At 38.9% G+C, this 16,119-nt stretch overlaps 1 protein-coding gene across 1 annotated transcript in view; it reads right to left on the bottom strand.

Moving 5' to 3' along the window:
* Positions 1–29: 29 nt before the first annotated feature.
* Positions 30–16,119, bottom strand: part of farsb (phenylalanyl-tRNA synthetase subunit beta) — a 38,712-nt gene continuing 22,622 nt past the window's right edge. The window contains exons 17-18 of the mRNA XM_061918855.1: positions 4,147–4,294; positions 30–3,895 (exon numbers count right to left, since the gene is read on the bottom strand). Coding sequence (XP_061774839.1) covers positions 3,139–3,895; positions 4,147–4,294 — 905 coding nt within the window. The 3' untranslated portion in view covers positions 30–3,138. The remainder of the gene's footprint in view (positions 3,896–4,146; positions 4,295–16,119) is intronic.

Genomic DNA, 16,119 nt, shown 5'->3' with positions numbered 1-16,119 from the left:
ATAGAGTATAAAAAAGATTTGAAGCGCTCTTCAGGAGGAGAGTTTTATTAGACAGTGAGCAGAAAAGAATCTTTGACAAGTGAGGGTGTGTTCACACTTGTCGTGCGGTACTCTAGTCCCGAGTGTGGTCAGGTAACTGTTCACACTGAACCAAATAAGGCTGAGTAACTCGATTTAAAAGTGCCCAACCAAAATTGAGAAAATTGGTACCTCAGAAAGTGCCTGGAACTTTAGAAATGTGGACAGTTTCTGTGCAACTGCTGCAATAGAGCGGTAGTTTGTGGGTGCCGAGATTGGTCTGGTAGCAAACAGTAATTTAATTTACCGTATTTCCTTGAATTGCCGCAGGGCATATAGTATGCGCCTGCCTTGAATTACTGCCGGGTCAAACTCGCTTCGCAAAATAATGAGCGCATGCTTAGTATTACCGCCTGGTCAAACTCGTGACACGTCCCCTGTCATCATTTTCAAATTGGAGGAGATTGATTTCAATACCGGTAATTTGAAATTGCCTAAAGGGAAGAAGATTAAAAGCTATTCAGTAGGATTAAAGGTCCAACCTTACATCACACTCAATTTTTTACTGCATGCCTTTGGTAAGTGCCAGAGTGAGAAGAGGTTTTAAAATAATTAGCGCATGCTTACCTTTACCGCATGCCTTTGGTAAGCTTAGGAGTGATAAGGGGTTTTAAATTAATTAGTGCCCCGGCGGCTATTCAAGGAAATAAGATAATTTTTTTAATAAACCACGTGTTAAAACTGCAATTATGTTAATGGTGCTCATTTGTTAGGAACAATTCTGCAAAGCTAGAAAAATAATTTAGATTTCTTTCCCCTAAAACACGCGTTGAGGCTGTGAAGTCTTATCTGATTACTCAATTAATCGAACAAACCAATTGATAGATTACACAACCACTGAATAATTCGATACTTGCAACCCTAAAAAAATGTGGAATAATTACATTAAAGAAAACATCAAATATTATAATAATCAAATGTACTTTTACAATAAATTATATTTCAGTATTTAAAGGTAATTATAAATAATGGTACATTTAAGTGATTAAATGTATTATTTAATAATGTCCCAATTTGACTCTCCGTAACATTTAACTTTTATTTCACATTTGGTGATATACACTATTTCATGTTTCAGTTTGGTTAGCGGTTACACTTGCCTTACTCAGCTCTCAAGTCCGAGACCCAACTCAGACGGTGAGCGTAGGAGTTTTGTGGTCTGTGTTTACACTCCAACAACAAACTGTACCAGCGGAGCAAGCAGTCTAAACCAAAAATGACAAATATACGGTGTAAAATGATACATTAGGTCATGACTTACTTTGTGAAATATCATAAGCAGCTTTAAAAATGGATTGAAATAAGTGGCGGGCACATGCAGATCAGGGATATGTTGAATTGATCAGAATTTCCTATTGGATAAGAGATTGGGTAATGAATCCTAAACGGGAGAACCTTTGATTGATTCACTTTACACTTTTAATAGTTGGGAAACCTTTGCTTAGAATTAACTATGTCTTGATAAACACACTAAACATATACAGGAACAATTAAATAACTATATATTTTTTTTAAATAATTCTTAGCATTTCTGATGGGCCATTGACATCTCTGTGCTAATTATGCTGTTCCTATATCATGATCAAGATTTTGAATGTTAATATTGACTATGGATCAGTGTTATTGTGCTATTGCTCTCATTAAGACTTATTCAAGACAAGCATCCTTAGTTGGAGATATTCTCTGGGACATGTTTCCCAAAAAACCTAGCCTGTGTAGGTGGTGAGATATTCATCTGAGTGATGTTGTGTGAGGGTTATTTTGTGGTGTACAAGAGGGTTTAGAGGATACTGTATATTCTGTAAATCGATAAGACTTCTGAAATAAAAATTTACCTGACGTTGGATCAAGATACGCTTTTAAAGGCCTACTGAAACCCACTACCACCAACCACGCAGTCTGATAGTTTATATATCAATGATGAAATATTATCATTGCAACACATGCCAATATGGCCGGTTTAGTTTACTAAATTACAATTTTAAATTTCCCTGCGGAGTTTGTTGAAAACATTGCGGAATGATGACGTGTTTGTGACGTCTCGGGTTGTAGCGGACATATTAGCCCAGCACCACTTACGGCTAAAAGTCGTCTCTTTTCATCGCATAATTACACAGTAATTTGGACGTCTGTGTTGCTGAATCTTTTGCAATTTGTTCAATTAATAATGGAGACTATAAAGAATAATGCTGTTGGTGGAAAGCGGTGGATTGCAGCTGCCTTTAGCACCGAAACACAGCCGGTGTTTCTTTATTTGTTGTGAAGCTTTAACACAGCGCGGTCTAGCGAACATATTTCTTTACGTCAACCAGCAAGTTTTTGGATGGGAAAATTGTGATATTAAGTCGGCTCTTACCGGAGACTTCAGTGGATTATGCGACCTCCTCCTGCAGCTCAAAAAGGCAGCTGTGATCTTGGCTCCTCGGCTTCTCTCAGAGGCGTTCACAGCAGCCATCTGACTTTCAGGTATCACTTTACAATCTCACTAAAACACTATTAAAACAATAAGCAGATAAGGGATCTTCCAGATTTATCCTAGTAAATGTGTCTAATTACATCTGAAACACTCACACTCCCGCCGCCTTTTCTTTTTTTAGTTCTTCACTCTGACTTTCCTCATCCACAAATCGCTTTCTCAGTCCAAATAGCTCTTGCTGCTGGTGGCCATGATTATAAACAATGTGAGGATGTGAGGATCCCTCACACCAGGGACGTCACGCGTACATCGTCTGCTACTTCCGGTACAGGCAAGGCTTTTTTATTAGCGACCAAAAGTTGCGAACTTTATCGTCGATGTTCTCTACTAAATCCTCTCAGCAAAAATATGGCAACATCGCGAAATGATCAAGTATGACACATAGAATGGACCTGCTATCCCCGTTTAAATAAGAACATCTCATTTCAGTAGGCCTTTAAAGTGGTCAATTGTGCACCAGTATTGAAATTATGCATTTGCACTTGCCAAATAAATTGTACTATAATATGGTTAATGGAGGCAAACCTGACAAGTGTGAAGACACCCTAAGAAGCTGCTTCCTTTATGTGGTTGGTCCCATCCAGTTATATCTTGTTAAAGGCAGCAACATCGACTGACTGAACAAAATCCTCAAAAGCGACGATGGCTTCCTCCAGCATATCTGTGCCCACTTTCTCATCTTCGACCACACATCCTATCTGGAGTTTCTTGATGCCGTAGCCCACTGGGACCAGCTTGGACTGCCCCCACAACAGACCGTCCATGCTGACGCTACGGACATACTCCTCCAACTTGGCCATGTCGGTCTCGTCGTCCCAGGGCTTGACGTCAAGGAGGATGGAGGACTTGGCAATGACAGCTGGCATCTTGGACTTTTTGGCAGCGTACTCGGCAATTCGCTGTTCCTTGATTCTGTTGGCCTCTGCTCTGTCAGCCTCTTCGTCCGAGCCAAAAAGATCCATGTCTTCATCGCTGTTGGAGGTGGGAGGAGTAATTTGGAGCACAAATTGCTTGTTAACGACAGGAAGGTCTGCTCTTTCCTTGTGGAAGGACTTGATGTGGTTGTACCAGCGCAGGAGGTGGCACAATGTCAGTGGCGGAGGAGAGGAAATGGCATCAAAGATGGCAGCGTCAGCCTGAGATGCGACAAAGCCTTCGATGTAGCTTTTGTTCGCCAGGAAATCATTTAAAGCTTTGAGAGCCACAAGCGTTGTCAAGTCTCCAAACACAGTTTTTGTGGAGGATGTAGCTTGTTGGGATTTGACTTGAGTGGGGAACTTGTGCTGGATGACTTCCTGCAAGGGAACCTCGTGTGAGAGGTGCGTTTCAGCCGTCTGGCCACTGGAAGAACCAAAAGCGACAGAACAGGATGAGCACATATTAGAGGCACACAACCAGATATTGAGCAAGCATGCAAGTTAGTTCACAGACACAAACACACAAGAGTGAATAAAAGGGACAGTTAGCAAGCTAAGTGATAGCTTTGATAGGACAAAAAAAGTAACTGGACACTCTGCTACTGCCTCTTTTATTGTTCTTGTTTATTGAAGAACTGATGACAAGCTAATTCAAGTGCAAGAAGGTTAATTCACAGGAAAGGCTCGATGTCCATCTCTAGGGAGGAGCAGGGAAGCGTCAGTTCAAAACTGTTGACGACATGTGGGTGGAGGACCCCGAGATGTCCTACGCTCTCCCCGTGGACAAAGATCTCTGCGCAGCGCCCGGGGAAAAAAGTGGAATCTGGAAAAAACATAGGAAAACGTTAATTAGGGGAGGGCAGAACAATCAAATTATTAATGGTATCAATGCCAAGGGTTTTCAGTCCCATCCATCCATACATTCCCTACCACTTATTCCCTTGTGGGTCACGGGGGGTGGTGGTGCCTATCTCAGCTACAATCGGGCAGAAGGCGTAGTACACCCTGGACAAGTCGCCACCTCATCGCTGGGCCAACACGGATAGACAGACAACATTCACACTCACATTCACACACTCTGGCCAATTTAGTGTTGCCAATCAACCTATCCCCAGGTCCCGATCGCGCAAATTCAAACAAATTCAACAAATCCCTGCGAATTATGAGCTGCCTCGCAACTTTATCTACACCGCACACGTCAACAGTCTAATCAAAACGTGTTTGTTTCTTGTGTAGACAAAGCAAGAACAATATTGTGTAACAATATAGCAACCTGTTATTGGCACTATTGTTGTCCTCCCTCATAGCGCAGACCTACTTGTAGTTACTGTCTACAGAGCTAAGCATTCTGGGTAATATAATAAACAAACATTGACTTTGTAGTTGACATGCATTTACCTGACAGGTATGTGTGATGATAATCTCTCATTTACATAAAATTAACAGATTACAAATTCCAAAAAATGTAAAAAAAGGTAGATTAAATTATACTGACAAAAAATGTTGCTTCAAAACATTGCTAATTTTGCTGCAACTTCTAGATCAGTGGTTCTCAACCTTTTTTCAGTGATGTACCCCCAGTGAACATTTTTTGTATTAAAGTACCCCCTAATCAGAGCAAAGCATTTTTGGTTTAAAAAAAGAGATAACGAAGTAAAATACAGCACTATGTCATCAGTTACTGATTTATTGAATTATATAACAGTGCAAAATATTGCTCATTTGTACTGATCTTTCTTGAACTACTTGGAAAAAAATATATAAAAATAAATAAAAACATGTTGAACAATAAACAAGTGATTCAATTATAAATAAATATTTCTTCACAAAGAAGTAATCATCAACTTAAAGTGCCCTCTTCTGGGATTGTAATAGAGATCCATCTGGATTCATGAACTTAATTCTAAACATTTCTTCACAAAAAAAAGAAATCTTTAACATCAATATTTATGGAACATGTCCACAGAAAATCTTGCTGTTAACACTGAATATTGCATTGTTGCATTTCTTTTCACAGTTTATGAACTTACATTCATATTTTGTTGAAGTATTTTTCAATAAATATATTTGTGAAGGATTTTTAAATTGTTGCTATTTTTAGAAATTTTTTTTTTAAATCTCACGTACCCCTTGGCATACCTTCAAGTACCCCCGGAGGTACGCGTATCCCCATTTGAGAACCACTGTTCTAGACAACACTCCGGCAAATTTAATAAATAAATGGATTGTACTTGTATAGCGCTTTTCTACTTTCAAGGTACTCAAAGCGCTTTGACACTACTTCCACATTTACCCATTCACACACTGATGGAGGGAGCTGCCATGCAAGGCGCTGACCAGCACCCATCAGGAGCAAGGGTGAAGTGTCTTGCTCAGGACACAACGGACATGACGAGGTTGGTACTAGGTGGGGATTGAACCAGGGACCCTCGGGTTGCGCACGGCCACTCTCCCACTGCGCCAGACCATCGTAAAAATCTAATTATAGATTTTATTTGTAATAAATTCAGCCTTTTTAGGCCGCAACATTTACAAAAAAAAGCCTACGAAATCCTGGAAGGACAATGTAATATTAGAGCAATACCACATTATGAGATAAATATTTCTCAGTTATTTTCCAAAAATGTAAATTATTCAAAAGACAACCAATAACAGTTTTGGATTCTGTTTAGTTCATTTGCACAATTAACTTTTTTTTTGCCAAAATAACTGTGATAAAAGTGAATATGGGAGTAATTGTATTAAGTTGGTATTAAGTTGTTTAATACTGTACTATACTGTTTATATATAAGTTTGTTGATAAATTGATTGCCTAAAGTTAGTGAACGGTAAATGAGTGTGTGGCACACTTACTAACTGAATTGACACCACCCTGTTACAATGATGGTGTTTCATGATGGTCATTCGCTGGATTAGAAAAAGTTACTACATTTAACCTGCAAATAAAATTTCAAAGTTGGCAAATATATATATATTATTTTTTTTTAAATGAAAAGCTGCATAGAAAGGAATATAACGGCGCCGAATAGTAAACAGGAATAGAAGAAAATGTACCTTAGTTGGTGATATAACATAAAAATAATTGCACACTTTGGAATTTTTGGTTTTTACTAGTTCGTTTTGCATCGATGATGGCGACAAAAATAGTCAAAAGTGTCACGCCAGTTTTCTGACTTCATTTAGTACAAGCTGTTACTTGTGAGATGGAAAAAAAGTGCTTGCTGATAACACAGTTTGGTGCTTCACAGTCAAACGATCAGTAGCACGTCTTTGGCAAATCCAATGTAAGTTAGCATCGAGCTAGCGAAGACGCTTATGGCGCCCCTTAAAAAGGTGGAAAAAAGGTAGATGCGGCGGGAGGATGAAAATTAAAAAAAAAAAGGCGGATCTCAGACTGGGCTTCTATTGGGGGGGGTCGCAGTATGGAGTGAGGAAAAAAAACTTGATATCAAAGCACATATGACATACAAATCGAGACTTGCAACAAGCGACGAGGGGGCGGGAAACTGTCCGGAATCTGCTAGCCACTAGGGGCCGCTGCTTTGTTTGCGACCTCGGTGGTTTCGCAAACGTGATAACACAGCCAGTCAGTCCAACGAAAGTCAACAAACAGTATGTATGTCCATGAGAGACAAGGAAGGAGTTTGATGCGTCTTTTGCTGCACTATCCTCGAGGGAAATCTCAGAGCAAAGACCTTGCCAGGTCACTTGCAGCTAGGGAAAAGATCCAGATTAGAGTGTTTGTGTTTGAGCGAGTGAAACATTTAAAAAAAAAAAAATTATTTGTCTATTTCTGGTCCTCAAACAGGTAGATATCTTCAACGTCCACCACTAAAAGGGTTGCCAGGCATGCAGCACTCCGTTTCTCTCAAGAGCCCATTGTGTATCCAGCAGCAACAATTCTGCCAGGACAGGCATCTTACCATGAGCCCGAAATCTTGTAAACTTTGTTGAAGCCAGTTGGTCAATTCCATTGTTTAGATTTTTGAGTTAAGACAAGACAATTAAAAAAAGCATGCAGGAGAGAAAAGGGAGAGAGAAAGGGAGTTTTTGTTTTTGATGAAGAGAGAGAGAGAGAGAGAGAGAGAGAGAGGAGAGAGAGAAAAGTAGAGTCTGACTGTATATTTGAGCACCATTTTGCTTTGTTGACATGCAAAATTGTAACATTACCTAGAGGCAGTTCATTTTGAGTGTTTGAATAATTGTATACCGCACCATTTGATTTTACGTGAATTGGTATCGGCGGTACCGATGCACTTCCGCCGTTACCTATAAAAGTACCAAATTCGGTACCCATTCCTCATCTCTTCCCTCTTCAGGCATTTCACCTCCTGTTATGCACCCTCTATTCCCAAGCTGAGAGAGAGAATAATATAACATTTAATTTAAAAATCTTATATTTCTGAGGTCTACCTCATATTATTTAAGAAGATGCGAAATCAATTGCAGCCAGCGTAGTGCTCTACTGTCACTCATTCCATCTTTGTTTACCCATGTAAGTCAATCATTTTCCCACATTAGCTTTCACCGCTCAGCTCCTCAATGACCTATCTTAACACTAACCCAAACCCTTAGGCCTGATCTCAGGAGGACTATTTTCCAGGAATTTGGTGATTAGAGCTGCAGAGCTTGGCAAGCATGTTAGAAGAGTAGATGTCGTTTAGTTCAACATCACTGAGCGGCAAGCAATAAAAGAGGTGGCAGATAAGAGTAGATGTCATTTAGTTCAACATCACTGAGCGGCAACCAATAAAAGAGGTGGCAGATAATTACTACTGAGAATACTTCGGAGGTGGTGGAACTTTAATTAGATTTTGTTCCTTGTCACTTGAACAAAAATGTATTTTTGGGAATACAATCTGACGATCCAATTTGTAACTGTGACTATGTCTTAACTCCGGTAATAGAGAGTCAAAGGATTTTGCTCATGATCAAAAATACTGACAAGCCAGCACACTGAATTGTGAGAAATTTCACAAGAGAAAAAAAGTTGCTATGACAACATCCCCACGCACAGAGACATACATAATGCTCTGATTCATTAATGGATTTCCAAAGCACCCTGATTCAATTAGTAGTTATTTGCTACGACCACCCCAACAGAAGAAAATATTTCACTCTCTGCTGAAACTATTGCATAGAATCATTTGTTTTTAAAAAAAAATGGTGTAAGTATGTCTGTGCATAACATTGTATCCTAATTAACATGAAATAAATCAAAAGAAGAAATACATCTACAACAAATAACTTTATACTGTGTTTTTAGTCTGTAAGAGAAAATATTTAAAGTCCGTCATTCCGCCTGAAATAAAAACAATTAAATCCTTATTTAAACTATAAACATTTTTTGACGGACTTGAACCATTTGGTACTGAAAAATAGAATTAAATAAACTAAATTAATAATATTAAATTCAAATTGATCCGTAACATCCACTTGGGAGCGCAATATATAAAACTTTGTGCTGATTTTTTTTTTTCCAACTAAAAGGGATTTATGATTAATGTTTACAATGAACATGTTTTGGAGTACACAGCTTTTCGAAGCAGGGTTTCAAGAATGATACTGCATGATACTGATAAAGCATGTTTCCCAGGGTTGCATGCACCCCCTCTGAACTGCTTTAATGGAACATGTAAAGCGTGGGACCTTAAAATACGAGATTATGTTCCAGTATCGAAATGGACAAATATGTCGATGTTGGCTACCTACGTGTAAACGGATGACCGCAATGTAAATAGTGCCAGAACATTTTAAATAACGGTCGATAAACCAGGATATTATCTACACATATAAATAGTTCACATAATTATCATGTTTATTCGCACAAATCAGAGTTGTTCTTGTTTTCATATTGTCACATTGTTGATTTTGTTACATTTTGTACGGTTTACAAACTTAAGGGAGTACATTTATTAAGACAGCAGGACTTTAGGGTAAAAAGCTATGAAGATTTGAATGAGCCTTTGTGTAGTGTTTTTGCACTGGTGACTTAATTTTGCTTAAACATGTTTACTATAATAATTTAATGACAGTTTTATTTACTATAATAATTTGATGACCGTGTTTTAATTTCTTACAATGTAGTAATTGCATATTAAAATTTTATAAATAAGTTGGCCTGTCAGTTAGTTAGCAACATACCTCAAAGAGTTATCGGCAAAGTTTGATGAAACTTTCAGGAAATGTCCAAAAAGCAAAGGATAAGGAAGTGATACGATTTTGGGGGTGATCCGGATTATTTCTACTGTGTTACCTTACGAGGCTCAACTTTTCTGTGTGTGTATGCTAGAATCCCGCCTCCACCCATAGAGAAAGGGTGGATGACTGAAAATGAGGGTTCACTACGTTTATTTCATTCCGAACTACAACAAGCATTCTTATGAGCGAATTTCCGGAAATGTCAGAAGTGGGCTGAAGAACAAGTAGCTCTATTTTTGGGGGTGATACAGATCAACATCTGGATTCCATATTTCTCAAAAAGGAGTCCATACCTTTTGAAGATACAGCGTGGCGGAGGTATTTTCTAGTTGAAATTACAATCATGAATACCAATTGAAAAGAACAGTCACAATCATTTAATGATCTCGAAGAACATTTAAGTAAAACGTACCGACAGCGGTAATGATGGCTGTGTATATTAGGGTTAGGTGATATGGCTGAAAACTGTATTATGTTACATTTTTATATTGATCAATATTGACATTTGTTATATCTTATTAAAGCCTGCCAATAAATACAGTAATGCAATTTCAAACTTACCTAGGGTACTATTTATCAGTGGAGAAGGTGTGTGGTAGCCAAGTAGATTAAGTGCTGCTAAGATGGTAAAGTAAGTGCAGTCGATTTGAAGTTAGTTTTAGTTCTGAGACACTAGATGGTAGTAGTGTCTAATCTATTGAACACTAGACAGAGTAGTTTAGGAAGTAACTAATTAAACCAACACATTGGAAGTGTCAGGATGCTGCCGTACCGTCTGCATTAAAACCAACAAAACTAAAGACAAGTTTCTGTTGAAATATCAAGATATCACAGTTTCTCACTCCATGCAGAGAATCCACACTGCCAAAGCGAGACAGAAAGATGGCGCATCTTATCTTCGTAGTTTACATAATTGACTGTAAGAGTGTCCTTCCCATTGCTTAGTGACACTTCCTGTTTCCTGGGTTTACAGAGCGCAAGTGACTTCATAATTTTTGTTTTCTTCAGACTAAAAAATAAATATCGAATGTTTAATTGAACTGATTTTATATTGATATCGATTATGTGTTTCTGTAGATGTACATTGATATCGTTTTATCGGCCCAGCCCTAGCGTGTACACTAGGGGTGTAACAGTACACAAAAATGTCGGTACGGTACGTACCTCGGTTGAGAGGCCACGCTTCGGTTCATTTTTGCTACAATAAGAAAACAACAAAATATACATTTTTCGGGTATTTATTTACCAAATTTGTAAACAATGGTTCGATCCTTTTAACATTGGGAACACTATAATAATTCTGCCCACGTTAATCCACATTAAACTGCCTCAAGTTGTTGCTTAGATGAAATAAAATTACAACTTTTCTTCTACATATAAAAAGTGCAACATTAAACAGTTTCAAGTCAACTCATCATGCTTAATTTATTACAGCATTGGGGAAACCTCTAGTTGATTTTTATTATGTAAATGTTATATTTTTATCAACATGTGATAGCATGGACCCTGCCATTCAAAACTAGGCTGCTACATTACTAATAATTAATGTAACTATAGCTGAAAATTCAACCCCTACCACCATGGAGTTTATGTAGGCTTTATGATGCACTTAAATCATTTTATACACTATCAGAGACAGAAACTCTTCATTTAATATAATGTCCTTTTTTGCTGCTTCAACACACCTCAATCAACACTGTCCGTAACACACGCACACACACACCGCAAAATGAGTTAACGTTTCGCTAAAAGCTAACTAGCCTTCACCTAAAGCCAGGACTGCGAGTGAGCTGAGCTGCAGTTTGTTTCTAGAAGGTCAACGGGCTCATAGTGATGTTTAGAAAGTAGTTGACATGGAATATAATTTGGGGAGAGTGAGTTGCTCCCCTGCTTAACACCTATCTGCTGAACATCGACAGTGAAGCCCATGCGCTCTGAATACGCACTACTGATTGGATTTGTATGTAACCAATCAGATGGTTGTGTGGGCGGGACAATGCAGGGTGCTGTGTACAGACACAGAGGCAGAACGGAGCGGAGCAGCTTGTTAAGACTTTAGAATAGGCGGCTACTTCATACGTACGTGTTAAACTCGTTCGGAATTCCTCCGCACCGAACCGAAACCCCCGTACCGAAACGGTTCAATACAAATACACGTACCGTTACACTCCTAGTGTACACACTTGCTATTGGATTGATACCCGAATTTGTAGGATCATCCACCCCAACTGTTCACCCACTCTTTTACAGGCAGATGTCTGAGTTGAAGGGTTGAATAATAAAAGAGCAAGTCTTGAAAAAAGGTAACACTATCATCAGTAAAAAATAAAAATAAAAAACAGATGTAAGTATGCCGTTAAGATAGTCCATGTCACAATTATGACACGGCCCATTCTGTTAGATCCAAAGGTAGGTAGAGGAGCCAAAAATTGTACTCAGCAAAAGTACCGTTACTTTTGAGTAACATGACTCAATAAAAGGATAAAGTAGTCATACAAATAATTACTTGAGTAAAAATAAGTATTCACTTTTAACCTCCTGACTTGGATTTAATCCATGTTTCAAATGGATTCTATTTATTATCAGCAATTCAACATCCTTGCACCAGAAATTATGGTGAGGGAACCGCAGTGCTGTCCCCTACTGCTGATGCAAACATCTTGAGAGGAGGTGTTAAGTGTCAGGTGAGCTCTCGCATAGGGCATGACTTTTCAAAAGGGGTTAAAGATATCCTGACAACTGCACTAAGGGAATAGCTATTGATGCACAGGGTGAAGAAGATGGATGAATTTGGGTACATTGCAGATGGGCAGTTGATGCATACAGTATGAGGGTGGGTTGTGTCTGCGTTGCTGCTTGCCACTGCAGTAAGGTGACGTGACTCTCATATTTTCTCACACACTGCAGGATGTACACGCTCTCACCCCGAGCTACACCGGCAGCACCCCTTTACTGATTTTCCTCAATCAACCCACACTTTCCTTCTGCGGCTTCTGCCTGCTTTTGCCTTAACTTTTTATGCAATGACACCTGAGTCTAATTGATTTTGCTGTGTGGATATCCTGCAGTATGACCTTGCAGGATTGCTGTTCAAGGGCAATAGCAAAAAGGAGACTGGTGGGTGATAAGATGGAATGTATAGAAAGGAAAATGATGAGGAGAGGAGACCTAAAAGGAAATTAAGTATATAGGGCTCTGAAGAAATTGAAACAAAGACACACTCAGATGAGTTTTTCAAGTTTTCAGACCTTGAGAGTGGAACATTTCTAAATACAACCTAGGTCCACCACTGTTATTCTAAAAAGGGCCCTATTCTCACGTTTGCACTCAAGTGATTTTTACACGCTTCATGATACGCTACAAGACGCTACTTTTTCCTATGTTTTGATACCTGCAGCTTAAAAAACAGGGCAGCTAAGTTATTGTTTTTTTTTTTTTATTGACTGTCATAATACAATATTTAAAAAAAAAACAAGCAAACACAATAATTAGGTGTGGTATTGTTTTTGCTATGGTACCATCTTTTGGACAAATTTGCTTACTGCAGGTGCTGCAGTGTCCTTCCTTTTAGTCCTTTCAACCAGAAATAGAAGTGCTGTTCAGTCTTCCACTCATCCATAGCGTTTTTACTTGTATGGAATCTCTATTCATCACCCCAAGCAACATTTTTAAGTTCCATCCATACATTTCTACCGCTTATTCCCTTTTGGGGTCGCTGGCGCCTATTTCAGCTACAATCGGGCGGAAGGCGGCGTACACCCTGGACAAGTCGCCACCTCATCGCAGGGCCAACACAGATAGACATGCATATTTATACGTGCTATCGTAATGTAACAAAGCTAGTGTTTTTAGCATTAGCTAATATGCTAACATGTTTACGCTTGTCTGTGTTAGTATTACTTACTGACAATGGCATTCCTTTTGTAATGTTTCAGTTTCCCAAATTTCTCAGTAAACTCACCAAGACGTCACTTCACCAAGGTGTTATTGAGTCTGTTTAGCTTATTGAAGAGCAAGCTTCTGCAGCTAGTGGATCCATGACGATAACTCCGCTTTTGTTTGATCATCCATTTTACTGCCGTGTTACAGGCACCGTTTGTACACAATCAAGGTATGTAAATAAACATTTCCAAAAAAAAAATAATTTTACGATGTACATAACTGCGACAGTGCTGCAAATTTATATTTTTCCTAACATTTACTGGGTGCGGCTTACACACATTCCGGAACATAAAGCACTATACCTTTATTCAAATGACGTCACTTCCAGCTCATTGAATACGCGAAGTGGTCAAGCCAGCGTCTGTTCTCAATGAGGACTAGGCACCATTTAGCCTTTCTTGAACAAAAATGCCCTTAGCTTGTGCTGTTTTTGGGTTCACAAACCGTTCAAATTGCAAAAAGGATAAACATTTCTTTAGAATTCCCCGAGAGGTGATGGTGGAAAACTGCAAGATTTTATGAAAAAAAGACGATAAAAGTACCACGCACTCTAGTACAAGGGAGCAGAGACAAAGACTGTGTGAGTTTATAGTAACCACTGCATTAAAGGTTCGTTTGACATACTTGTAACGTTTAGTGACTCCCATTTTAACATTATTTTGTTTTATTATGTTTGTTGGGTCTAATGAAGTCTGCAGTGAGTAAAAATCAGTGATGAAGAAAAAAAAAAAAAGCTAACGTGATGCGTTTTGGAATTTAATGTACCGCATATAAAATTAATATAACCATAATTATAACCACCGTAATGGTATTTGTGACATAAGTTCTGATTAATCAATGGCTGAGTGGTTAGTGTCCGCCTTGAGATCAGTAGGTCGTGAGTTCAAACCCCGGCCGAGTCATACCAAAGTCTATAAAAATGTGACCCATTACCTCCCTGCTTGACAATCAGCCTCAAGGGTTAGAATTGGGGGTTAAATCACTAAAAATTATTCCCGGGCACGGCCACCGCTGCTGCTCACTGCTCCCCTCACCTCCCAGGGGGTGAGCAAGGGTGATGGGTCAAATGCAGGGAATAATTTCACCACACCGAGTGTGTGTGTGTGAAAATCATTGGTACTTTAACTTTATTTAAAACATTTGTGAAGCCGTGACCTGTCAGAACAGGTTTCGACAGCAGTTTGTGTGCTCGTGTGCGTGTTTTGTTTGTATGTGCATTTGAGGGAGAGACTGATAGCTGACAGTAACTTTCAAAAAATCTATCATATTAAATTGATAGACGCTACATGTATATTCTATCATAGGTCAATGATCATAATCTAGGGGTGTAACGGTACACAAAAAATTCGGTTCGGTACGTACCTCGGTTTAGAGGTCACGTTTCAGTTCATTATTGGTACAGTAAGAAAACAACAAAATATACATTTTTGGTTATTTATTTACCAAATTAGTAAACAATTGTTTTACCCTTTTAACATTGGGAACACTACTGCCCACGTTAATCAACAATAAACTGCCTCAAATTTTTGCTCAGATTAAATAAAATGACAAAACTTTTCCTCTACATATAAAAAGTGCAACATAAAACAGTTTCAAGTCAACTCATCATGCTTAATTTATCACAGCATTTGGGAAGCCTGTAGTTGATTTTTATTATGTAAATGTTCTATTTTTATCAACATGTGATAGCAGCATGTGATAGCAGCTTTTCTGTCCATAACACACGCACGCACGCACGCACGCACACACCGCAAAATGAGCTAACGTTGCGCTAAAAGCTAATTAGCCTTCACTCAAGCCAGAACTGCGAGCGAGCTGAGCTGCAGTTTAAGTTTCTAGAAGGTCAACGGGCTCATAGTGATGTTAGTAGTAGTTGACTGGGAGGTGTTTACTATCATTTGGGGAGAGTACGCTGCCTTATGCTCACCTGCTAAACACCTATAAGCTCGACGCTGAAGCATTTACTACATGCGCTCTGAATACGCACTGCTGATTGGCTGTTACCGCTCTGAATATGCACTGCTGATTGGCTGTTGCCGCTATATATGTAACCAATCAGATGGTTGTGTGGGTGGGACAATGTTGGGTGCTGAGACAGAAGAAGCAAAGCAGCTTATTAAGACTATAGCTTAGAAACTCGTTCGGTACACCCCCGTACCGAATCGGAACGGTTCAATACAAATACACGTATCGTTACACCGCTATCATGATCAAATGGATATCGTATGCATTTTCTGGCCAAAGATATTCAAACGAAGAGGAGTGCGTTTTATGCCGTGGCCGCACTTTCTTCAGCTGTTCCATTTACATATGCAGAGACCCATCAGGTAATTGAGGTGCATTTAAATTTTTGGTTCACAGTAGCATTAGGATACTTATATCCTCTTCTCAATATATGTCTCCAGGCGTCTCAATTGAAGCAATCAGAATAGATAAGATAGCTTTCTGGATATTTCTTTTAACATTTTATTACATGTGGTTTAAATCTGCATCGACATTTCAGGT

The sequence above is a fragment of the Nerophis ophidion genome, linkage group LG13, assembly GCF_033978795.1.
Source record: "Nerophis ophidion isolate RoL-2023_Sa linkage group LG13, RoL_Noph_v1.0, whole genome shotgun sequence".
NCBI classification, from domain to species: domain Eukaryota; kingdom Metazoa; phylum Chordata; class Actinopteri; order Syngnathiformes; family Syngnathidae; genus Nerophis; species Nerophis ophidion.
Note: the sequence above shows the minus strand (reverse complement) of the source record. Positions and strands in the feature narration are given on the sequence as shown.